Source organism: Prunus dulcis, chromosome 6 (assembly GCF_902201215.1).
Source record: "Prunus dulcis chromosome 6, ALMONDv2, whole genome shotgun sequence".
NCBI lineage: Eukaryota > Viridiplantae > Streptophyta > Magnoliopsida > Rosales > Rosaceae > Prunus > Prunus dulcis.
Window position 1 is genome coordinate 20,306,736 of NC_047655.1, and position 25,942 is coordinate 20,332,677.

General features: G+C 35.0%; 2 protein-coding genes, 1 long non-coding RNA gene and 1 other non-coding gene across 5 annotated transcripts; 2 read left to right on the forward strand and 2 right to left on the reverse strand.

Moving 5' to 3' along the window:
* Nucleotides 1-735: 735 nt before the first annotated feature.
* LOC117632242 (L-type lectin-domain containing receptor kinase IX.1-like) lies at nt 736-2,891 on the reverse strand. Its single transcript, XM_034365679.1, has one exon. The coding sequence runs from the start codon at nt 2,815-2,817 to the stop codon at nt 850-852; it is 1,968 nt and encodes a 655-aa protein (XP_034221570.1). The 5' UTR covers nt 2,818-2,891; the 3' UTR covers nt 736-849.
* Nucleotides 2,892-11,194: 8,303 nt separating this feature from the next.
* On the forward strand, nt 11,195-17,743 carry LOC117631686 (MADS-box transcription factor 23-like). 2 transcript variants are annotated; one of them, XM_034364964.1, is made up of 9 exons: nt 11,195-11,275; nt 11,384-11,597; nt 14,732-14,810; nt 16,314-16,375; nt 16,698-16,797; nt 16,899-16,940; nt 17,047-17,088; nt 17,199-17,352; nt 17,441-17,743. In XM_034364964.1, exons 2-8 carry the CDS (start codon nt 11,416-11,418, stop codon nt 17,322-17,324), a joined length of 633 nt encoding a protein of 210 aa, XP_034220855.1. In that variant the 5' UTR covers nt 11,195-11,275; nt 11,384-11,415; the 3' UTR covers nt 17,325-17,352; nt 17,441-17,743. The 2 variants fall into 2 exon arrangements, with proteins under 2 accessions (XP_034220855.1, XP_034220856.1); XM_034364965.1 differs by having other exon boundaries at nt 17,444-17,743.
* Nucleotides 17,744-18,965: 1,222 nt separating this feature from the next.
* On the reverse strand, nt 18,966-19,805 carry LOC117631957. Its single transcript, XR_004586409.1, has 2 exons — nt 19,424-19,805; nt 18,966-19,344 (listed from the first exon to the last, which is right to left on the reverse strand). It is a non-coding gene; the product is annotated as an uncharacterized LOC117631957 (long non-coding RNA).
* A 4,226-nt stretch (nt 19,806-24,031) lies between these two features.
* On the forward strand, nt 24,032-24,105 carry TRNAN-GUU. Its single transcript has one exon. It is a non-coding gene; the product is annotated as a tRNA-Asn (tRNA).
* The last annotated feature ends 1,837 nt before the right edge of the window (nt 24,106-25,942 follow it).

Here is a 25,942-nt window from a genome sequence, read left to right on the forward strand (position 1 = left end):
TGTAACTGCTCTTAACCAAGATGGTTGAGTTGTTATGTGAAAAATATTATCACACAGCCATATCAGCAGATTCAGCACCTGCCGTTTTTAATCAAGAGAGGTACAAGAGCGGTATAATCAAATCACAGAAAAGAGAGGTACAAGAGCGGTATAATAATGCCCAAATCCACTAAGGAAAGAAAAAATCTGTCGATACTACTAATTGATACATAGCTTTTGGAAATACAAAAGAACCACAAGATAGTCTTCTCGAACACGTTTCCCATGAGGGGCTCTACAAAGCAACTTTGTTATCAGTGTTGAGAGCGAGATCGATGTGTTCTTGTTAGAAAATGTGTCTAGGGGTGATGGGTTTTCATGGAGGAGAGAGTCACAGGGACGGAAGGTGGTGGGGCGTGGGATGATAAGGCATCGGCACTAGGTTTCTTCGTCTTAAGTTAAGTTTACGTTTTAGATTAGGTAGTAGTAGATCCAGCCATTATTATCAAAGCTATTGGACATCAATGGTAACAGACTTAGAAGGCAACAGTTGATTTTCAATGAAAATTAATAGTGAAAAAGACATACAGAAAACAGGGATGTCTGCATTTTCTGGTAGAATAGTGGGGGTGAAATGAAATTTTATTGCTGCATAATATGAGTTTGTTTGCATTATATGCAGATAAACTTTCATGCCACGTAGTTTCCCTTATTTCTTTACAATAGAATAGATCATCATACAATGAAAGAAAAATGAACTACTTTTTGAGTAATTTCCAAGCTATTTATAGATGCAACCAATCATGTCTCATGGAAAACACTAAGAATGACTTTATATACGAAGTTACAAACTGAGATTGTGCGCAGAGCTCAACGACCTTCTTGAGTGCTTGTAGTTATTAATGGATCACCGGAGCCGAATGATGGTGTAGGTACATCATACACTGGAACAGGCATCTTTAAGGGAAGATTTGGCAATGCTGCCTCAAAGTTCAGAACTTGATTTGCTTGCCTTATCGACGGCCTTGAACTTTTATCGGGGTGAGCACACCACAGTCCCACAATCATTAAACACTCTACTTGTTTCTCTTCATACTCCAAATGCAGCCTCTCATCCACTGTTAAGAAAAGCTTTCCTTTTCCATAAAGGTCCCAAACCCATTCTATCAGCCCCATTTCGAAATCCTTTCCCATACGATCCATTGACCTTTTTCCGGTAGCTATTTCCAAGGCGACCACGCCAAAGCTATAAACATCAGACTCTTTACTAGCTCTACCTGTGCTTATATACTCTGGAGCCAAGTAACCAATTGTTCCAACCAATCGAGTTGTTTGAGGGCCAAGCTCATGGTCCATTAGCCGCGCTAACCCGAAGTCACCAAGCTTGACGTTGAAGCTAGAATCTAGCATGACATTGCTTGATTTTACATCCCTGTGCACCACACATTGCTCCCACCCTTCATGAAGATAAAGCAATGCAGAGGCCAACCCCAGAGATATTTTGTATCTCGCAGCCCAAGATAGTACAGCAGACCTCTTCCCAAAGAGGTGAATATCAAGGCTGCCATTTGGCATGAACTCATAGACAAGAAGGAACTGACCTCCGTCGTGGCACCATCCTATGAGTTGCACTAGATTTCGGTGTCTCAAGCTGCTAATAACCTTCACCTCTGTTATGTACTCCTTTCTTCCCTGCCTAGACCCGCTTGAAATTTTCTTCACCGCGACTGCTATGTCTAAATCGGTTAGGTAGCCTTTGTAAACAGCACCGAATCCTCCTTCGCCCAACTTCCTCTCATTAGAGAAATTGTTGGTGGCTGTAACGAGATCGCTATAAGAGAACCTTCTTGGTCCTGCTCCTCTTTCAAGGTCTTCGTTGATTGATGTTAAGTTGACTGTCTCTAGTGTTTCCCTCTGCTTTTGCTTCCACTTCCACCTCCTCACAGTTAATGCTATAAATACCCCAGCTATCAGAAGAACACCCCCAGAAACTGTTAAACCCACTACTAATGTTTTCTTCTTTGCATTGTTTCCACTACTTTCTTTTCTTTCCAAAGTTGAATTGAATTCCCACGAAAGAATTGTATCCCGCTCTCCATATTTACCAGTGCCAGCGGAAAATCCAATTGTGACCCACTCAGGCAGAATTTCCTTTAGATCAATCTGGTGAAAGAGACTGGTGCTTTCGTTAGGATTCGAGGTAGCTTGGTAGCTCCAATGGACGCTTAAATTTTTAGTTGTTGCATTGTAGGCAATCCATACATCGGTAATATCTCCGCTGTGCATGCTAGCATTCCAAGGGGTGGTGACAGCAGAATAAATTGAGTTGTTGTTAATCCCGACATGCTCATAGTCGGGATCCCATTCAGGGTTCACGAACGAATCAAACTCAACAAGAAAAATTTGATTTCCAGAGAAATCACTGGTTGTGGTGTTGAATAGGCCTAGAAAGCCACCAGCTGAGTTAGGTGGGATTTGAAATCCAACGGGAGCTAGAAAGAAAGCAATACCATGGCCATAAGGGTTTTCACCTGTTGTGTCAATGATGAATGAGAAGTGTGTGCTGAAGTCTGTGAGCTTCCCAGTATCAGGGTCCCAGATAGGCACTCTCTTAGCATAAGTGGCCCAGCCAACACGGCATACGTAAGTACGCCTGTTGATCAGTTCAACTGCGCCAACTGAAGCCACTGCATCTCCCTGATAGACTATGTTGTCTGCACTCGATTCGAAGCGGTTTATTTGGAAATTAATCGAACAAGCATAAGGAAGAAGCAAAAGGAAAATGAATCTATTGATAGGTAGAGATGATAGGTTGTTGAAAGAGATGGCCATGGCCATGGCCTGGACAATAGACTCAGACAAAGAAGGAAACAGAGTAAAAGAGACAGAGGAATAGAAGTGGGAGACCAATTGCTTGGAAGCTTACATGTTGTGGGGCAACAATTTCTAGAGAAAAATATGCTGCAGCTTTAGTGTAAATTGTCAACTCTTAAAATGCATATACAATTCATAATTATGGTACCCATCTCTTGAATGATTGATTAATATTTAATATCTCATCTTTTTCGTACTAGGTTCATACGTATATTACAACTGCATTACGACAACCATCATTCTGTGCGCTATATATATATATATGTCCTTGTTGAAGATGGGTTAGTGAAATTCAACGGTGTGTTAGTGAAGATGGGTTGTTAGTCGTGATGTGAGTGAAGGTTAAATAATGGGGTCTCTGCAAGAAAGTATGTTTAAAACATATTCTCTCTTAATAATAATCAGCCTCAAGTTGACCTTCGACAGGAACAGGAAGGCACCTAAAAAAGAGAGGCAACTGTGGGCTACTAAGCAAAGAAATGGAACATCAATATACGTACTTCACTTGAAACATGGTTGTGTTCACATTGTCTCTGCCATTGCACAGCCCCTGTACAGGAAATATGAGAGAAACCTCATAGTTTATTGACTATTAATAGGACTAACAACCCTAAGGCCATCTCGAGGGCTATATTTAGCCCTTTAATAAATAATTTTATAATAAATAGTGTTAGGCTATATTTTAACTGTTTTACACAACAAAGGGCTAAATTTAATATTTTAATAGTTTTTAGTATATTATGTAAATTTATTAGTTCATTTAATTAAACTACTATTTATATCCAATTTAAAATACATTTTAGAAGAGAAAAATATATCGGGATAGGATTTTTGACATCCACGTGTTGGCACGTGATTAGCCTTATAGATTTATGATTATATTTTTTCTCGTTCTATTTAATTTCAATGGAAAAAGATGTAGGATAGTTTGTAAAAGAATGAAGAGATTGTGAGAAATTATGTAAAAGGATGAAATTGAGGAAGGATAATATGTAAAATTATGAAGATGTTGTGAGAAATTATGTAAGAAGAGGGAGGTATTTATACAAAAAAAAATTAGGATTTTTTTAGAATTTGTTATTAAAAAAAAATTCATTTTTTCGGATTTTTAAATATATATATATATATATATAAACTATATGACAGCACCTAATGGCTAGGTGACATCAGAGGGGCCCCATCAAATTATTTAGCCCAAGCGATATTGGGGGAGGGGGGAATAGAAGGGTGCATAGATAAATGCTCTTAACCACTTGAGCTATAAGCCATTGCCATAGAATTGAGTTATTATGTGAAAAGAATATTATCACACAGCCATATAAGCATATTCATCACCTGGCATTCAAATGAAATGTACAACAACTGTAACATCCCGACCCAAATTTAAATATTCGTTTAATCTAGTTAATTTAATAAATTATGAAATTACAATTTTGCCCTCAGAGGTAGGGTTATTTTGGTCACTTTTTAATCTGTAAGGATTTTAGAGAATTGAATGGCATCATGACATACATCGCGTCGAGATGAGTCCGTAGACACATAGTGGGCTCAAATCGAAGTTGTAACGAAAAAGTTACAATCAAAGGAAGCATAATGGCATAATCGTAAATATTTCAAAGTTGGGTTTTTAAATCTAAAATTCCTCTCTCTCCCTCTCCCGTGCGTGCGACAACCCCCCCCCCCCCCCCCCTTTCTCGCGATCGGATTTACTTCACCGCCGCCATGTCTGGCCACAAAATTAGGCATGACCGGTACCAAAACGTCAAGCTCGACTTCCTCTTCCTACCCCACCCTTCTGCCGCCACAACCGCCACCGTATTTAGCCATAAAAAGGCCAAAAACAGCCGGTTTTTCTCAAAACTTCCCGAAGCTCGTTTCGGCGATTCCGGCCACCAATTTCTTCGATCTAAGTATTCTTTTTCATCCTCTCAATGTGTTCTAGATGATGATTAGGTTGAATAGGATCGATTTCTGCGTTTTGTAACTCGATTTATGTGACATATATTTCTATATCAACTTGGCTCATGGTTCATTACTATAATCATCACAAGATTGCCAATGATAGCCATTTCCACCAACAGGGTTCTTGGAAAGTGTCTAAATGAGAAGGATTGACAACAACCAGCCAATAAGAAAAAAGATGTTTTCAAAGATTACCTTAGAATCTGCTTAAAGTTGACCTTGAATAGTTTTACATCCTTGAGTAGTTTCAGAGATATATGTTTTGCATTAATTCTATCGTAATAGTGGCGAGGCCGCCTTTTTTTCTGTCAATCTGCTAGAGCTTATAGACAAATCCTGTGGAACCAATATAAATTAGAAAATGCACAATCTCTTCTCTTCTACGTACTGTACTTGTTTTGAATTAATCCCTAGAGACTTAATTGTGATTAGCAAAGAACTCGACTGCTAGAAAGTTTGTTAGTATGAAAATAGTGTTGTCATTTCCTAAACTCTAGCATAGGTTGAAAATTAGTTTGTGAAGAATTGTTACTGGACGTTTTGGCTTAACTCATTCAACCCCATACATCTGAGGCATGACTTGATCGATATGAGAAACTTGACTTCAGGTAAATTATGACATAATCATGTATTCATTATAGGATTCCTAGTCTAAGTTTTTTCACTCAGGTATTTTTATGTTAATCTTATTTTTAATAGGATTAAATTTTATCTTTTGAGATTACTTTCCTAGTTGGACTTTATTCTGATTTAAGTTAAAATATTATTTTTCTTCCTTGACTTGAAAAGCACATTTTATTAATATCTAATTGGTCTCTTTCATAAAGATTGTTATCTTGAATAGCAATCCTTGCATAAGCTGACGAATTGAATAGTATTAGTGGTCTCCTTGTTTTTTGACGTTTTTCATCTTGTGCCCATATTAAATCACAACTAATAATCTTATTGAATTGGTTTAATGTGAGTTCATATTGCATCAGGTTAGAAGTCTTAGTTGAATGGGTCTTATAGTTGCATTGGAGGTGTAGTGACGTGGGGTTTCTCTCCATGTAGAGAAACTGGCTTTGAATAAAAAGGATTGTTGTTCCTTTTCATTTGGGGCTTTTCAACGCATGAATTTTTGAACATATCGAATTTGTTTTCGAGAAAAGCTGATGTGCTTATTTTTATGATAAGTCATCAAGTGTTTCATGTTTACTTTGTGATTTATCAAATCCTTTCATCTTCATACGGTTGAGGGCACCAAGACCGTGGTGGCGGTTTTCCTCTGGGAGTTTGAAGCAATCGTGACTAGTATTGCTTTCAACATAAGGAGTGTCGAAGATCATCCCGTGACAGAAGTTGAGTTACGAAGAAATCGGTAAATATTATCTAGAATGTGTCTAGGATAAGTGTGTGAGTACTTCTTGTAATCATCGTTCTATAGTGGTTTTTGAATTGGACTGAGGAGTCCCGTGGATTTTTCCCAAATGTGGGGTTTTACCACGTAAAATAATTCTCTGCGTATTTCTTGTATTTTATGCCTAGCACGTTTCAGGATTGATAAGCCATATCAATCCTGCTACCGAAGTTTATTTTTATTTATTTGATTATAATATTAAATTGGCCTATTCAAAGTTGCTTCGGTACCTGAAAATTCTCAACATTCCACTTCTTTTGACTCAGCCTAATTGCACGCTGTATGAAAATTTTCATTCTGATTTCAAGGCCAGGCAATCATTGGCCGACGGAGGGAGGGGCAATTGGGGTTTATCAACCCCACTCAACAAAATAGTCTCTATTAATTTGTCCTAACAAATCGGTTTATCCATTGATATGTTTCTTAAGGTGTAAGTAAATGCTCGACGAAATGTCTCAAAGAGGTTAAGGTAGGCAATTAGTTATACTTTTCTGCTTCCACAAAGTAAAATTCCTGAATTCGTCACTGCAAGTAAGTGCCCAAAATATTCATGCCTCTATTTCTCATCTAGATTTAGCCACCATGAAATCAGATTTTTTTGTTTTTTGTTTTTTTTGTTTTTTCCGGAACCATGAAATCAGATGTTCACCTAAGCAAATTATAATTTCATGATCAAACAGAGACAAGCTAAAAATTTTAAATGATGTTGGCACATTGATTCCCCGTCATTTTATTCAACCAAATTAACAAGAAGAACGTAGACATCCTAGACCTTGAGACTTTGACCAGTTCCATATCCGTAGTATGGGCTTTCGAAGTATTTGCAAGCTCCAACCACGATTCTCAAATGCTACCCACTGTTTTGGACCAGGCTTCTTTCCTACTAGGACAAAAGGCGACCAGAAAAGAAATTCAAAAGAAATTGAAACCTCTGGTAACAAAAGGACCACTAGACAACCATCTTATTTGGAAGTTAAAATCTACCATGTCTCCAACCGTCGAAAGTAAAGCAAACCCAGCTGAAGAACAAGACGAAATCAATGCCCAGCTGAAGAACAAGACGAAATCAATGCAAGTGTGGGGAGAAATTTACCTTAAGGCTTAAGCCCAACTTGGTTCGTTACAATAGGCCCAAGATTCATTGCAAATTAAACAGGGCTCTGAAAAAGAAAAACGAGGTAGTTGGTATTTTGTGAAAGTTAGAAGCAAGGGGAGAAATGTGTCATTTTGTGAAAGTTAGATTTACAGTCAAATGTTTTTACCAATGAGCTATGGACTCATTGGCAAGGTAGTTGGTATTTTAGCATCACGCATTTTGATAAGATGCTTACTGATAATATTGCATGTTTGGTTAGTTGGACAGGATTCATAATCATAGTCAAATGTTTAGTGGCTTAAAAACAACTTGAATTGGATTCTACTACCTTATGTAATAGCATATTTTTGTTAATTCACCCATTTTGATCATATGTAGTACGAAACACATCATCGGATTAATGTTATTGTCTCCAATCCAATATAATCCAGTGCGATCCAATTCTACCCCATAATCCAATCCAATCTAAATTTCCATCACCAAATATGACCACTAAGAAAACGAAGAAAGACATGATCTAATAAAGAGCTAGGTTAAAGTGTCAAGGACCAACAGGGAAAGAACAAAAGCACAAAATAATTCACCCCCCTTCGAGTTTCCACCCTAATATATTTCCGGTTCCAGTTCCAGTGTAAAACTTCCACCCTTCTCGAGTCTTGAAAGTCTCCTGTCAGAAATTACCTGAAGTGCAAAAGAATTGGTGTTTTCAGTCCACCGAGCAAGTGGGCTTAGAGAATCAAAAGGGACATACCTCTTCTCAAAAAAAAAAAAAAAAAAAAAAGGAGCCACATCTGACTTTCATTGGGTGGAGAAAATTGAAAGTTATGATAAAGTTCATGTGCTTCTCTTATTAGTTTATGTTTAGCTGTAAACATCGCCAGACTGAAAAGTAGTCATATATTGATTATTGAATGGTGTGAAGATGACTCGGTAAAGCAACATTTTCCTTTGTTGGGATGATAGACTAGTGGCAAATGTCCACAAAATTGCCTTTTTCTCTTGGTCTTTGAACCTATATCATTTGTTGATGATTGACACCTGGCTAACCTGCTAGTTGATGTTATAAAGCTGTGCTTAAATTAACCCAATCTTCGATTTGGCGTTCCTTAATCCCAGGGCCCCAATAGGATTTACAGCAAGATCGAATCTTATTGGTCTAACAAATCAAATTCACGTGGGGTTCAGCCAATGGGAACTTGTGTTTAGAGAAACAGTCACCAAACCATAATGATTAACTAGGCCTTAGCCACATCCTAATTATAATATATATATATAATTACCCACCTAAAAGAAAAAGTTTAAAATTAATATATACTATCAGAAAGCTTTCATTGAGGGATACTCTCATAGAGCCCACTTTGTATTATATGTTACTAATCCAAACCATTTATTTTGTAAATATTCATTCAAAAATCATCTATAGAAAAAATCACTAGAATTCGATATCATTTGACCACTTAATTAAATTATTAAAATTTTAGTACTTTATTAAAGTCTCTTGTTGATTGATTTTGTAGGACACAATTGGATGTTGAAATGGTTTTTGATTTGTCTAATTTTTTGCAAGGATGATCTATGAATGTAGATTTAAAAAAATAAATGGTTTGACTCGTTGAAAAAAAATTTGTAAGAGACCCTAAAGGGTGTCCCTCAAATAAAATTATTTGAAAAATCCATCAATAGGACGGGACTATATATACCATACTATGGAGTATTTCTAGTTGACATGTATGCCATACATATATAGTGTATTTGTTGTCAATAAATATGTCATAGTGGCATGCCGACGTATTGTATCGAATCCGTTTATAGTAGGGTATAATTTTTTAAAAAAATTGTAAATAGGGTTATAAGATATTAATGATTGTACGTGTGCCAGAATTTATGTAAATTCGATGCACCACTCAAACATGTCATCTGATAGATTACATATGTGTACGTAATAATAAGCAGTGATGATCATGATCAGTTGAGTGTTGTGTGAGAGAGAAAATCTCACTGACACTGCTGCAGCTTGGTTGCTCAGGCGTGTCAATTGGCTAAGCGAATTGCGAATTGATAGAGTTTAAGAGTTGTGTAATTACAATTTGCAATTGGCTAATCTCGAGACAAAGGCGTGCGAAGAAGACCACTCTAAGGTTGACGGATGCTAATTTTAGCCTTTCGCATGTGAGTTGGTATCTGAAACTTGCTGCAGGATTTCAACGCTTCAGAGAATTTCTCGTACTCTCGAAGTCCGCAACATGTCTACAAAAACTAAATAAGAAAACTCAAACTACTTTTCCTAGCTTTTTCAGTTCAATGAGAGGAAAATGAACCTCAATTATTTTTCAGTTCACAGCCTACCAAAAAGGTGTATACAGATGCCTTTGTGTTTGGCAGTCCCAACTACCAAATATTACAAGTGTTTAGATGCAATGTATTAATAGATTGCATTTTGTTGCTTTTCTGGATTGGCATGGATATATTTTGACCAGTGTTTTGAATAGCGTTGGTATAGTTCGCGCTACGCTATCGAGCCATTCGTGAAGTGCACAAATAGCTTACGCTATATTAGTGAAATGCTCAAATTTGTAAAACGCTATATTAGTTTTTTAGCGATGTCACATTGATCATTCACAAAACGTGCTCCTCAGTTTGTAATTTATTTTTTTTCTTAAGTTTTCGTTTCAGTCCCATACAATAAAAAACCTACCAAAGTCACATAACTCACTCTGAAACACGCGTTAAATCATGAGCATATCACCTCTGAAAAATTCCTCTAGCCCTAACCCCAAAATTCTCCACATAATCTAGCAACCAATGAAATTGGGCTGTGTTGTAGCACTAGTTGAGTAGAAATTGGTGAATGATCTTTGTAAAGATCAACATTATATTTGGATGATTATTTTCTTAACGTTGAGGAGGATGATAAGGGAAGAAGATGATTTTTTATGTGACTGTTTTTGGTGAATTGTGAATTATCTTTGTAAGATCATATGTTTCTTTGGGTTTGATAATCTTGTTGAACAATCCTTTTCTTAAATGCTTGATCATTTCTTTCATAATTATATTTCTATTCCCAAAAGCTTAAGCGACATTATATGGGCATAAATTGCGACGCGTTATATATGCTGATAGCGATTCAAAAACAATCAAACCAATGCCTCTCTCTCTCTCTCTCTCTCCAAATTTACCAGCTCTAGATACAACCAAAATCACACACTCATATCATATGTGTCGAGAGACCATGAGGAAGAGGGAAAGAAAATATGCTACAAGGTAATGAGGCGTATTTTGGCAAAGGTAATGAGGCGCTCAATTATCCATATATAGCGTATTACTATGTTTCAAGATGAGGATGAATATATAAACGGATCATTTCATCATTTAGTGGAGGAAAATGCTAAAGGCATCACATTCTGACCATATAATTAGTTGTTTATATGAAGTAAATATATGTGGTTATTACAACAATATTAAAAGCCGACTATTGATTAACAAATTAATTATCAAATCATATGGTCAAGTGATGTAATGAGATGTGTTGTGATTCCTTTTAGCAATTACCCCTTAAACAAACATGATAAGATTAATGTAAATAAACAAACAAGAAAACCAGAAGAGTATGGCAAAAATTAAATTTCCAAACGCGCACTAACAAACATATATATGTGTGAGTGTAATAATTCACATGCATGTGTCGCTGACTTATATGACGGATCACACCATCAAAATTCTCAATATAAAGGAAATGTATAGTTTCTATATATAGCATATTTACAAATAATATTATATAATTCATTCTTGAGTACTTCAATATACAAAGTACAGACCACTAATACAAGTTTAATCTACTCAAAACCCATTTCCCATTGAAAAATGGGTCTTACTTTCATCCCTAAGCCACTTTTTGGCTATAAAGCTCTTAGCATGGATGAAAATGTAACACAAGCTTCTTACAACCCACAGATTTGATCAATACCGTAAGTGTTCTTATGGGCTAGCTCCACCTATACCGTGCTTTTCTTCTTAATCCTCTTAATCATTACGCCAACAATATTGAGATTATTCATCATCACTTTTTATTGCAGAAAACCTTAAGACAAAAAGGAGCTTAAGGGTTATGGGGAGGGGTAAGATTGTGATCCGGCGGATCGATAATTCGACAAGTAGGCAAGTGACTTTCTCAAAGCGTAGAAAGGGTTTGATTAAGAAGGCAAAGGAGTTGGCAATTTTGTGTGATGCAGAAGTAGGACTTATGATCTTCTCAAGCACCGGAAAGCTATTTGAATTTTCAAGTAACAGGTTTGACCAGTATTCTTTCTTTCTCCATATATATGTTGATCCCGTGGTTCTAGCTTACTCTGTGTGCGTCTCTGGATCCTTTGAACCAACAGAAAAAGACCACTCACACTTGAATACATATTTGCAGATTCTTTATATATCTTACTGTTTGTGGAAAAATTTAGGTTAATTAATTCAATGTTATACACGGTTTTATATATGTAGTTACTGCAACATAGTTTGCATGGCCTAGTGATAGAGCCGCATGTTTCTGCATCTAAATAACTTCTTGATGATTAGGGATTATGAATAAATATATATGTTATTAATTTTTATTTTAAAAATATATGTAGCTGATCTCTTAGGATGTCTAGTTTGCCATTTTGAAGTTATGAAGAGATTCACAAAAATTGGAGCTCAACTAGAGATTAGACTACAATGCAAGCAGTTATATAGTACCACCATTGTGCCACAGTCAAACATATTTATATAGCTCAGAATTTTATCATGGGCTGTCATGGCTTGTATCGAGCCACCTACACCAACAAGGTGAACTTTGAATATCATCGTAAACTGCTTAGAGTTAAGATATGTAAAAAGGGAAGAAGTGCTTGAACTAAGTCAAAGGCATAACAAAAACATAATAAGAGTAGGCCAAAAAGTAACTCAAAGATAATCGAAAGAACAATATTGACTAGAATATAGTTAAATGTTGTTGAAGTTCCTTAATTATAATAAGTTAGATATAAAAATGGATTGCTTACCAACTTTGAGAGCATTTATATAACTTTGTTATCTCTTCCCCCAGCCCATCCACTGCAGACCTGACCATTTGGTTCTGGCGCCCTTCATTCTTCACTTTATAGTTGGTAACAACATGATAACACTACTACTCGAAAATTATATGAAACATTCATGTTCAAGTTGATGATAATCGTGTTGTCAATCCATTTAGTGTGTATCATGTTCTTGTCATAACCATGTTGACGTGCCTAACCCGACAATGACACGAAGACATTTGGTAATAGATCGTTATATTAGGCTTGGCAACTTGCTTTGTTTAATCGTGTTTGTGTCGTGTTATGTGAAATTATCATAAACTCAAACCGATCCCGTTAACTTATCGTATCAAAATACATATATTCAATTTCATTCACAAATTTATCGTGTCATGTCTGCTTGTTCATCTTTCTCTTGTTTATAAAATATAAAAAAATTGCAAATAAGATGAAGTATAACATAAATAAATAAATAAAATTATAATACAATAAAAACTTATATATCTACGAAATTATACAACAAATAAAAGAAGCTATAATTCTTTAGGGATCATAAATGAAGTTGAAATTTTATCTACGGCTCCTAAACTTATATATCTACAGCATTATATGTCTAGTTTATTGAGTCATAAATGTTATAATTTTTTTTTTTAATTCAAAGTTTAAAATCTTCATTAAATAAGATAGCATTAAATTAAAGGGGGTCACTAGCAGTTCATTCTGTCTCCTCAAATTTAGAAGCTCCTAAAGGTCTTCCTATTTTAGTAAATGGATAGGGAGTATGGTTGGAGCTTGGAGGTGAGTATTCTCACTTCTTCCCTAAATTTTATCTTAAAATGTGGTTTAAGGAGTCCATTGCGGATGCTCTTAAAAATTAAATTATTTTAATATTACTTATGATCTTTCTCCTTTTTTTTTTTTTTTTTTTTTTTTTTATACAAGCGATAATGGGAGGAGGGGGATTTCCACACACACTGTCAAAGTGCCATAGAGATTTGAATCTAAGGCCATTGATATGAAAATCAAGGCCATTTCCACTGAGCTAGACCCAATTGATCTTTTCTTCTCTTTATAAAAAATATTACTATTTATGACCTTTCGATTTACTATAAAGGTTAATTAGGTAACATCATGTTAGGTTTTAAACAGGTTAACCATGACAACCAAAATGTGATTTAATTTTACCTAGTCATAAATGGGTACGTAGCTAGGTGTGTCAATGTCACCTCATGCTAGCTGTACCAAGGCCTGGGATGGCCCTGGCCCCTCCAATTTATTTAATCCTTTTCAATGTATATATTGGATGTGGTAACAAATGCAAAGAAAAATTGCTATACTTAAGCCTATGGCCCCCTCACCACAAATCAATACTGTCAAAATTGTATTTTAATATGAATATAATAGCAAAATCATACTACATTTATGAAAGAAAACCACTCATTTCAATTTAGTGCTTTTGTACGCAATAGTTTACTCAATAGGCCAAAAAATATATACAACTAAACTTTTCGTGTTTAACAATTTTGGCCCCCTCAAATATAAAGTCCTAGCTCCGCCCCTGAGCGTAATAAATCCTGCCGTGTTTATGTTGACCCTAATTATATTGTGTATACCATCTGCACGACATAAACACAATATACAAACATGAATTGCCAACCATGTATAGAAAGCACCCTTTCTGTTGGTGCTTTTTGTTGAAAGCACATAAGATGTTTATATAAATCTATATACATCCTATAAATGCACTTGGAAGTGCTTCCTAAGAACACTTCTATAGTGTTTCTTTATAAAGCACTAAAAAGTGGTTCTATAACTGAAGAAACACTTTTAGCTAGCTAGCTAATTCTGCCGAATACAATGAAAAGTGTACTTTTGGTCATTTGAATTAATGCATTTTCATATTACTAATTATAGAAGCATTCTCAAGCAAACGTGGATTGGGCCAATTGGTCAAGATAGTGAGTTCGCCCACTTGCACTCAAGTTCGAATCCCCCTCCTCATAAGCAGCTTTAAACGTTTTGTATCACATTTATTGATCACAGTAGTATAGACTGAAGTAGATGTGACCAATTTGTATAGATAGGTGTCATGCAAGTAAAACTCACCTGTATAAAACATATATATTGTATTAGTGAGTTACATCTGAATTCCAAGCCATTTGTTTTCTGTCATCATGACTCAATGTTGCAAAATAGAATTTGGGAATTGAGGCATCTTTTAAGTTCATTTTTATCGTGCTGCCTATACAGAACTTCAAGGGCATTAATTTGTCTTTCTCATAGAGTGTTATTCTTTATGGCTTTGACGACCATTATATCCTCTTTTCCAAAAAGTCCTCATCAGGACAATCTGACCACTTCATGTCCTTCCCCCAGCATGAAATCAGTGATAGAGAAATACAACAAATCAAAGGAGGGGCAGCAACAACTGCTTAACCAAGCATCAGAAATGAAGGTCTTTCCATCTACCTCTCTCTAATTTAATTCTTCTGCTTTACTCAAGCATGTTGTTGTTTACATTGAATTTTATTGTTTCATCATGTTTGACCTTGAAATAAAACAATAGTAATGCTAATAATTCCACATTGCAAGAGTCAGATTTCTTTTTATTTCTTCCCAGCTTTATTTGAGTATAAAATAGATATAAGGGTAAGCATTGGCTTTACATCAACCTCAAGATAGGAGATTAAAAAGGATGAAAGGCATGGTGAACTTTCTTCTTAGTGAAAGGGATGAAAAGACCTGACAGTTTTGAGCAGAGAACACACATAGTCCTAGTTTATAACACACCATTATGCAAAGATTGCAGTTCTGCTTCGAATTCAGGGTTTACGGCTATAGTATCTGCATACAAATGAAACGCGTGTACGTATAGTATCTGTTTCAACATGTAGAAAGTATCACTCTGCAATATAAACAATAAACCTCTTATGTTTCCAAGAAGAAGAAAAAAAACTAATACATCTTTGTTTTAATGCACAGTTGCTTGTATTGCTACCAATAAGAACGTAACTAACAAAGAAAAAGTATTACAATATTCTGTGGTCCTGCTTTTTGAAGTCAAACGAACTATTTTTTAATGGAATTATGCCAATATGTGGATATTGAGAGGCTATAGTTTTGTCTTGATATATATTCAATTCCTTTAGGCTACCAATTCTACATAAGAAAAGCTTACTTTCACACCACCATCAGGCGAAGCTAATTAAACATTACTGATCAACTTCCTTGGCACTGATCAAGTATAGTTGTTAGTTAAACCAGGTTGTGATCAAGTAAATTCTCCTGGTGGCTATCTTCATTGTCGCCTGAATTGGGAAATATAATGATGATGATGATGATGCATAAGATTTTACCAGATAAAACGTCACAAAGGCGTTCACACCAACCTCAGAGGGATGAGATTGAGCCTTAGTTTTACCAGTACTGGTATTCCAAATAAATTTAGTTACTATATTTTCAGCTGCCAAGGATGTGAACAACATGTAATCTTCTAAACAAAGTCCTGATGGTGGTATGAATCGTTGACGTAATAACTCCATTATAAGATGGTTCGTTTGTCTTGACTAAGAAGTGCTACTAGAATATGTTGAACTAAACAAAATTGTACACATGCTGCAAGAAACTAATTTTCTTGACAAACGTGCAGCTTGTGATAAATCACTCAAGGGAAAAAGGTTTAAAAACTCTGACAAATTGAAAGATTTCGATGAACATGGCTAGACAAATTTATGATGCTATGCAACCAGAGGGAGTTGGATATGAAGTACACTACATTACTACCTACCCCAAATACAATCAGATTAGTAGATATCGAAAATTCAACCGCCTCATGTATTTCTATAATGACATGTTTCTGACATCTGATTGAAAGATCTTTGTCTCTGTTTGATCATATGGACTGATGCAATTCTCTGAATTTGCATGCATTTTATTTTTGTGTTATTTTACTTGCTAGTTTTGGCAAAGGGAGGTAGCCAACTTAAGGCAACAACTGCAGAGCTTGAAAGAACATCATCGGTACAATCTTTCTCCTGCAGTTTTAAATTGAACAATTTTGTTTGAGCACACAAACACTCAAATAATGATGGCTGCAAGTAAGGTACCATTTAATGGATAATAGTGCTCATAATATGCTTCATAGAATCCTTTACAATGTCCAAACAGGTATGATATCTAATTATATGTATCTACCATATATAATCCAAACTCTATATATAGCAAAGGTAGCAAATCAGAAATGGCTTCGCACATCCCACCGAACGCGACACTAAAAGTAATAGACATTAGATTGTGAAAATATAACAAACACCCGATGATAATCTGCATTCTGGTATGACAGGCAGTGTATGGGAGAACAGCTTTATGGCTTGAGTGTCAAAGAACTGAAGGGTCTAGAAATTCAATTAGAAATGAGTCTGCAGGGTATTCGTATGCAAAAGGTCAGATCAAATGCTTTAATTTGTGTATAATCTCATTTCCTGCTGATATCTATTGATTTTGGTAGAAGTTTGACAAATAACAAGCATTGAAACTCTTGCAGGAACAAATATTAACTGATGAAATAGAAGAGCTCAATGAAAAGGTCTTTCCAGAAACACATAATTGCTCATTCCTTGTTACACATTCCACCTAAGAGTTAATTCAATTTCAACCATCATAGCATTTTCTTATTTCTCTGATCCATGCAGAGCAATCTTATTCATCAACAAAACATGGAACTCTTTAACAAGGTAAATCTCATTCGTCAAGAAAAAATGGAATTACTCAAGCAGGTATTCTATAACTACAACATGTAATAAAACATCATAAAAACATCACTAATTGACTTCACATGTATCAGGTTTATGGCACAACTGCTGTAAATTCAGAGAGCAGAAATGCCTGCATTCCCTATGGCATGAGCATAAGTGATGATTCGCATGTCCCGAACCAGTTTCAGCTGCGCCGGCCAAACCAACAAACTTAACATACACCACAAAGAGCAATCAAAACGGGTAAAATTCTCATTCACATTCTTTAATTGAGAAAAATAAACCTCCACTATGTAACATTTTCATCTAAAATGTGCTGATCAAAATGCAGCAGCAGTCTATATATCAAAGTATCTCAGGATCGTGGACAAATGTTAGCAGACTTGCCCTAAACAAAATAACTTACAACCCAAGTATATAATGTAAAACTTTTTTTTTTCTTTTCGCTGGAGAGCATAGATTGTTAAAAGTCTAGCTAAGTTCCTTTTGTGCCCTGGTGGGATTGTCTTGTTTTTTTTCTTCTTTTTTTTTCCGCCTGTTGGGCTTGCTGTTATGGCAGTTGTAATTGTTGGGTTTCTCCTCCCTGGGGCTTTTTTGTGCTCTTCATGGGCTTTGATGGCCCGGTAAAAGCTTTCCTTTGTCTAATAAAATTTCTATTTATTTGCAATACAAAATACAAAGAAATAAAAATAAAAATTGTTTACCGAAAAAGAAGTTATCAGAAATTGAGGTTAGTGCGAGAGGTTTTTCATTTTTCATTTATTAATTTATTTTAGAATTATAAAAATAATAAGTAGTTGTGTTCCATAAAAATAGGATTCATTAACTTATTTTTCTTTTAATTTTAATTTTTTTTAATATGAAAAAGTGTGAATTTACTATATTATTCTCATTTAATTAATAATTTCAATTCTTAATGTTTGCATTAACCAATGACATTATATGGTATTTTGAATGTTTTGCCATTCTCTACCTTTTGCTTTATATATATAGATGACACCTATATTTGCCACATTATCATTTAACAAAAATATTAACATATTCTTTTATCTATGTGCTTATGTGTAGATTTTCATCAATTTACCAATTTAAATTGACCTCAAAGTTTGAGGGGTTGTATATAATTAACCTTTTTTTCGATGAAATTCCTCTATTTAGAAATCTTAATTTTTTTACATTCATATATAAAACTTACTTAGAAATGTGATTAATTAACCAAAATAGGGTTTATCCATGGAAGTGAATTAGACCCTTTAAGTTAATTCTAACACATTTCTCTGCTCACCCTCATCCCTTAGGCTAACCGCAAAACGAACATACAAAATTAATGTTGTAATAAGCAAATATTTTACTTCAAAAACTTGGGAATTTATCAAACCATCCTTCTTTTTGTTCTTTGTGGGGTTTCTCTTGCTTCAATTTATGATCATTGTGTGGAACATTGTTACTTATTGTGTAAAAACCGTGCATTGTTGAAGTAACATATATACTAAGGTAGATCCAGTTTAACACAAATAATAAGACTTCTTTCTGATCTTAGAAATTTGTAATGTATCTCAATAGAGCTACCTACCATGTGTTCAAATCCTCATATGAATAGAAAACATAAGGGAAGTGAGGCTCCGGCAGGAGCCGAACGGTATTTCAAGAGTAGATGTACAATTAGCTAAATATGTATAAAAACATTATATTTGTTTTATAGATAAACAAAACAGGCCAAAACCCACCCTTCTTGAAAAATGAAAGAAAAGTCCCTTTTTATAAGTTAAAAGCCTGTTATGAAAAAAAAAAAAAAAAAAAAAGCTAGAATCTACATTTACACATATTATACATAACTAATTTTTAGTAGATCCATGTTAAAGCTATGCATTAATTTATCTTCTTATTGAAATTTTGTTACGAGATTAATACGGAATACGAGTACCGTTAGAACAGTGTACGGACGCCACTCACATCCCGAATTAATCTCACAACATACATCCATTCCGCATTACAGAAAACCTCCTCACGATTGAGCATCAGAAATTGAAAAAGGAAAACAGAGAAGATTCAAATTTGCATATATATATATATGCTTACACATATAGATCTGAAATATTTACAATACAATGATTAATAAAAAATCTGTACTTACACATCTAGCTAGTGCAGCTGCACACAACAACATCACTCATGTAAGCGATCCCATCTCACATCATGAAACATGGCTTGAATATGTCGTCTATTTACTTGTTCCTGCAAGTGACACCCGTCATCAAAATTCTGGGAATAGCTGACTGCATCATACTGAAACGACGTAGTTTTAGAGCCATACATGTTTCTGCTTCTGCCCCTATCACTCAGCAACCTCCGCAGCAAGTTTCGCCATCGCGGGCTTCTCTTGCTGCGGCCGCAGCCGTGGAGGCGAGTGTACTCCATTTCCCCCTGCACTGGAAAGCATGAAGGGGACATCATGCACCTGGAAAGGTTAGGGGATCTCCTGTGATGTTCAATAACTTCATCTCTCTCCATTATAAACATTAAGGCAAGGATATGTTCTCTCTCTCTCTCTCTCTCTCTCTCTCTCTCTCTCTCTCTCTCTCTCTCTCTCTCTCTCTTTATAGGTACTAATAATGATAAGCATGGTGGATGCAGAACTGTATTCTTATTGTAATTGCACCAGTCTTGTGGGCCTCAAGCATGGTTTCAGATTGAAAATGATGGCACAGACAAAAATCACATGCACGCAAAGCATATTTACACACCAACTCTCTCCTTCCTGGCTACAGAATATATCGTTTGTTGATTGGTTATTTTAAGCATATTATATGTGTTTGTAAAGAGTGGGGTTGTTTTGTTTGTTACTATCAACCAAAATTTTCAGCCCATTCGAAATTGGAGTTTGATCATCTTAAAGAACCTTCCAAAAACTTCGAGGCGCTATTAGATAAGTCCGGATATCTTTCCTTTTGAGTTGTTCAGTTAGATCTGTTGACATGCTTAGGCTCATTTTATGCATCAATTGTTCCTAATTTTAATTTTAATGGAAACAAATTGAAACTCTCTCCCATTTTATGCATCATTTGCTCCTAAATGTAATTTGGATGGAACCAAATTAAAAGATATGCAAACAGTGCGTATGAAAACTACAAGACAGCTCCAAATCATTAGATAATAAAACTAAAAAAGACCAAACTCATAAGTCAGGTATCTAAACCAATATTCAGCTTTTACAAGTCCTAATATTTTTTAATTAATTGGGGAGGGGAGGGGAGGGGAGGGGGCAGACTTTTGCAAAGGCGAGAAGAGATGGTGAGATCCATTATTTATAGGCCACGAACACTCTTTATCGTGGCAGAAAATTAATGGCAACACCTGCTTCGACCACAGTCACATGATCTGTGTTCAATTCATAACTAACACTCGTTGGCCACGGATAGTTTGCGGCTAACATAAATACATGTCACCAGTGTATCTGTGACATATAGTGAAGTTTTCTAGTAGTGATTAGTCTTACACGCATCCTATTTGTGTGATAATTGTTATTAGTCTATAGGAACTTCTATGATTGTTTATTATATAACATTAAAGATGGAGAGAATCTCCACCACTGATTTTGATTGACTGAAACAGCTTGGTTGTTAACTTGATCTTGTTATAATATTTTAAAGCCCTTATAACAAAATGCTTGACACATATTTTATGTATTTGAAAGATGCTTAACTGTAAACTGTAAAGAACAAGGCACACAAGCTAATAAACTTATGTACATTTGATCAGGGGATGGGTGGGTTCTCCCACAAGTATAGTTCCCTTCTCCTTCAGAATGGAGGGTGGATTCTCGCATCTCTTCACGGAGAAACTAATCTCGCATAATCCTCTATTATTTATAAAAATAAATAAACTCATTTAGTAAGTTTCTATAAATCAAGGGTATCAAGGGATGTAATGAGATCAAATGTGAGTGGAAGAAAAATAAACAACAGAAAGAGCCAAGAAAGCACATAAATGATTTTCTCCAATGATTAATTCGTAGACATATTGAAGGAAATGCCATGAACTAAAATGATGACAAAAAAATTATAAAATGGGAATTCCTGACAGCCATGAAAATGTTGTAAGAGAAATAATTATCCACTCGATTTAAGCATGTGATTGCGGGACAAGACAACAAGACAACAACACATCAACCAGCCCCACCAAAACATGTGGGGACTTGGTAATTGTCGTGTTTCTGTAATTTGTAAGGGAAGAGATAAACTCAGGATGAAGAGATAAGCAGAGGGCAGTAGTGTCATGTAGGCAAATACTACAGTCTCTCGGATCTAGTGTCCCTGTTTTTTATTTTATCTCTCTTGTTCTTTTCCCCTCCTTGGATTCCTTTATATTTTATCGCTCAAACTTGAACAATGTGATTGTTATTTACTTCCACGTATTTATCAGGTAGCTATTTATATTTTATGCTTGTACTGTTATTGCAGATGGACAGGATTGAATTAGAGAATTTATCAAAAATAGCTAAAATTTGATCCTTAATTTCAAAAATGCTAGTTTTTGTAAAATATTTCAAATATAGCAAAAAACTCACTTAAATATACACAAATGCCCTCAAATTTTAAACCCGTACAAACTTAAAAAATAAACCTTATTAAATAAAACTTTGGAATATTTTTAACCCACGTTTGTACAGAAGAACAGAAGTTGAAATATATCATCCTATTTATTGATATTTTAATCAATTTAAATTTAGTCCGAATCCAAGCATCAGCAAACATCGGTTAAGTGTTATTCAACTTAAACCAATTCAAGCCAAGATAATTTCTGAGAATAGTTCATGCCAAGACAATCTGCCGTAACAAACGAGGCTGAAGGGACCAACTTGGCAAATGACTGAAAGACTTGTTGCCGGATTAATTGCCCAAGTCTGTTTGAATGACACCATTATTTTGTCTTCTCTGATGGATCAATCCACCGAGTGTTCCCCGCAAGCATAAATGTTGCACTGGCTTCTCAAAGAAGCTAATAAGTTTCAAAATTGGCAGCCCATCCCACACGTCGCATTGCCTTTTAAAAGTCACACAACCATATTTTTACAATTTGAGTGACAAAGTGAAAAGAATTTTCCACGGAAAAGAATTGATTTTTAGGCCAAAGAAGAATCAAATCATGATATAAGTCAGTGTTCCCAACATTTTCCACTTAAAAATTATAGAGATATTTAGTCAAATACCCATTCTTAGCACTAAAACTATAAATAAACCCTACACTATTTAATTTCTATAAACATACCCCAAAAAAACCCAAAAAATAATAGCTGGCCCTATTGAATTTAATTTTAATTATTAAATTACTTTGATACCCCATTGAGTGTTTTGGGCTGTTTTATGAGGTTTTGGGTTGGGTTTGTTTTAAGAAATCAATGGCAGTTTTGTAATTTAAAAGAAGTTAAAAGCCTTATTGTTATGTTGTAAATGGGTTTTGGGTGTGTTTCTAAAGTCCATTTCATATAGGGTTTTTTTATAATTTAGGCTCCAATATTGGGTATTATAGTGAATCTCCCAAAATTATATCCTCGTTGCTAAGCTTGGTTGGATTTTACTCTTTGTTGTATTGTTGTGCCTTTTTGTTGTTTCTAAATAAAATATAGGGTTTGTCCAATATAGGTAAATTAGGGTTTGTCCAATACTGGTAAATAGGTCTTACAATTTTTATTTCCTAGACATATACCCATCATTCAATAAATCTTTGTGTAAAACCCAATTTTAAACTTAAATGACTAGTAAAATTGATGGGTATATGTCTAAGAAATAAAAATGGTAGGGACCTATATTGGACAAACCCTATATAGGTCTTACAATTTTTATTTCCTAGACATATACCCATCATTCAATAAATCTTTGTGTAAAACCCAATTTTAAACTTAAATGACTAGTAAAATTGATGGGTATATGTCTAAGAAATAAAAATGGTAGGGACCTATATTGGACAAACCCTATATTTACCTGTATTGGACAAACCCTAATTTACCTATATTGGACAAACCCTATATTTTATTTAGAAACCACAAAAAGGCACAACAATACAACAAAAAGTAAAATCCAACCAAGCTTAGCAACGAGGATATAATTTTTAAGTGGAAAATGTTGGGAACACTGACTTATATCATGATTTGATTCTTCTTTGGCCTAAAAATCAATTCTTTTCCGTGGAAAATTCTTTTCACTTTGTCACTCAAATTGTAAAAATATGGTTGTGTGACTTTTAAAAGGCAACGCGACGTGTGGGATGGGCTGCCAATTTTGAAACTTATTAGCTTCTTTGAGAAGCCGGTGCAGCAATTATGCGTGCGGGGAACACTCAGCAGATTACTCAGCAGATTGATCCATCAGATAAGACAAAATAATGGTGTCATTCGAACAAACTTGGGCAATTGATCCGGCAACAAGTCTTTCAGTCATTTGCCAAGTTGGTCCCTTCAGCCTCGTTTGTTACGGCAGATTGTCTTGGCATGAACTATTCTCAGAAATTGTCTTGGCTTGAATTGGCTTAACTTGAATAACACTTAATCAATGTTTGGTGATGCTTGGATTGAGACTAAATTTAAATTGGTTAAAATATCAATAAATAGGATGATATATTTCAACTTCTGTTCTTCTGTACAAACGTGGGTTAAAAATATTCCAAAGTTTTATTTAATAAGATTTATTTTTTAGGTTTATACGGGTTTTAAAATTGAGGGCATTTGTGTCTATTTAAGTGAGTTTTTTGTTATATTTCAAATATTTTATAAAAACTGACATTTTTGAAATTAAGGATCAAATTTTGGCTATTTTTGATAAGAAGCAGCAATTGTCCCACTCCAAAACACATATCAGCAGCAATTTTGGCTATTTTTGGCTATTTATATATATATATATATATAAATGGCGTCATCTAGCAACAAGCTGGAATAGCTCAGTTGGCTAGAGCGTGTGGCTGTTAACCACAAGGTCGGAGGTTCGAGCCCTCCTTCTAGCGATTTTCATTTTTTCTTTTCCGTCATTATTTTGGTCTTGGGTCAAGCCCAAGCCCACCCCATTCTGTAGGCTTTCTCCTTTTGGGTCTGAATTACTTAAAATTTTATTTATTTATTGGAGACTCTTTTTTGGTCGAAATATTTATTGGAGAATTGAAGTGTGATTTTGTGGATACCCAAATATTGTCTTTGAAGGCTCATATTTTATTCTTTTAATTACAAAGTATATCCCTTTTGTAAAATGATTATTTTTTTTATTTTTTTATTTTTGTTAACTACATGATCTCTAAAAAAATTTACGAATTTGTTTGGACAGCCACACCTCACTCACACTAACAACACCAGCACCTCCCGTGACTCCCTCAACCTTTAATCATATTTATAGTCTAAAATATCGACGAAATATCGAGGATATTATCATGTTTTCAGGTCACAGATATTTTAGAATGTATCCATACACAAATCGTATAAATATCGATAATATCGGAAAATATCGATGTCAATAATTTCGCTCACACTTCAGCAATATTTTGTCAAAATATCGCTATAATATCGAAAATATCAATGTAATGAAAAAAAGGAAAGAAAAAAAAAACACAAAGCACACACGCAAATGGGATTTGAACCCCTACCATTTCACTCCCCCAACGCCTTAACTACCATGTTGCTTATGTTTTTGTAATAATACGTAGTGGCAGAGCCACTCCTACGCCTAGAGTGGCCCTGGCACCCCAAGATTTTTATCTCTCATCTATTATATTATATATAACATATTTAATTTGTAATAAACAACTTATAATTTAAGTTAAAATTTCCTCTAAAACAAATTAGACATGACTCAATTAGAAATATTTAGATATAAACATGTAATTATTGAATACTTAGGTGTTTTATATATTTGTATTTTCTACTTCGGCTCTCCCAACTTTACAAGTCTAGCTTCACCCCTGATAATACGCAAAGGAGAACTCTATGTGGTACTAAGTCACTCATGTATCTTACCATGCAATGTATAAAGTGTAAAAAAAATGTAGTAAATCATTATATATAAATGATTATGGTGTGTTTAATTTTCTTTCATTAATTACTACATATTTTCTACACTCACAGTGTTTATCAGCTCGTTAGTAATAAACTTAAATCAATTAAACCCATCATGCAATGCATTTCCTTCCAAATTGTTGTGATAAACTAATAGATAATTGACTAAATAAACATCCTCCAAAGTTCCAATAAAAATTTCCAAGTTTTTCTTACGATTCCTGTGGTTTTTATTCAATTTTTATCGATATCGATAATATCCCGATATTTCTATCTAAATTTTCGTGTTTTTGGACTACCGATATTTCTGATATCATCAATATTTTAGATCTTGATCACGATATTTTAGATCTTAATCATACTACACCATCAACACCATCACTTCTTTAATAGCAGTTTCACCGATTTGTCATGGCAAAAGGAAAGGGTTAGAGCAAGTGCAACGCAAGCCCCTCGCCCTAGCAACAGACCCCCCAGGCCCAATTTCCACCTCCAGTGCAGAAAGGCTAGCCCGAGCAAGGCATGGCACCCACCAGCTCGGCAAGCCCATGGGCAAAAGTGGACTGGGCTGTTGCCCGAAGGTTGCCGATATCAATGTGACGTCAACGCTGACCCACCAGCCCACATAGCCCCATGGTTACAAGTTACATGGCTTCTCCTGGAGCATCTGATAAAAAAATCTTGCCCAATCCAACAACTATCTAATTTTTTGTTAAAAAAAATTGAAAACTACATAAAAAAATTATGGAACATTTTTCTATAAATACCTACCAATATTATTCACTTTCCACACCAAAT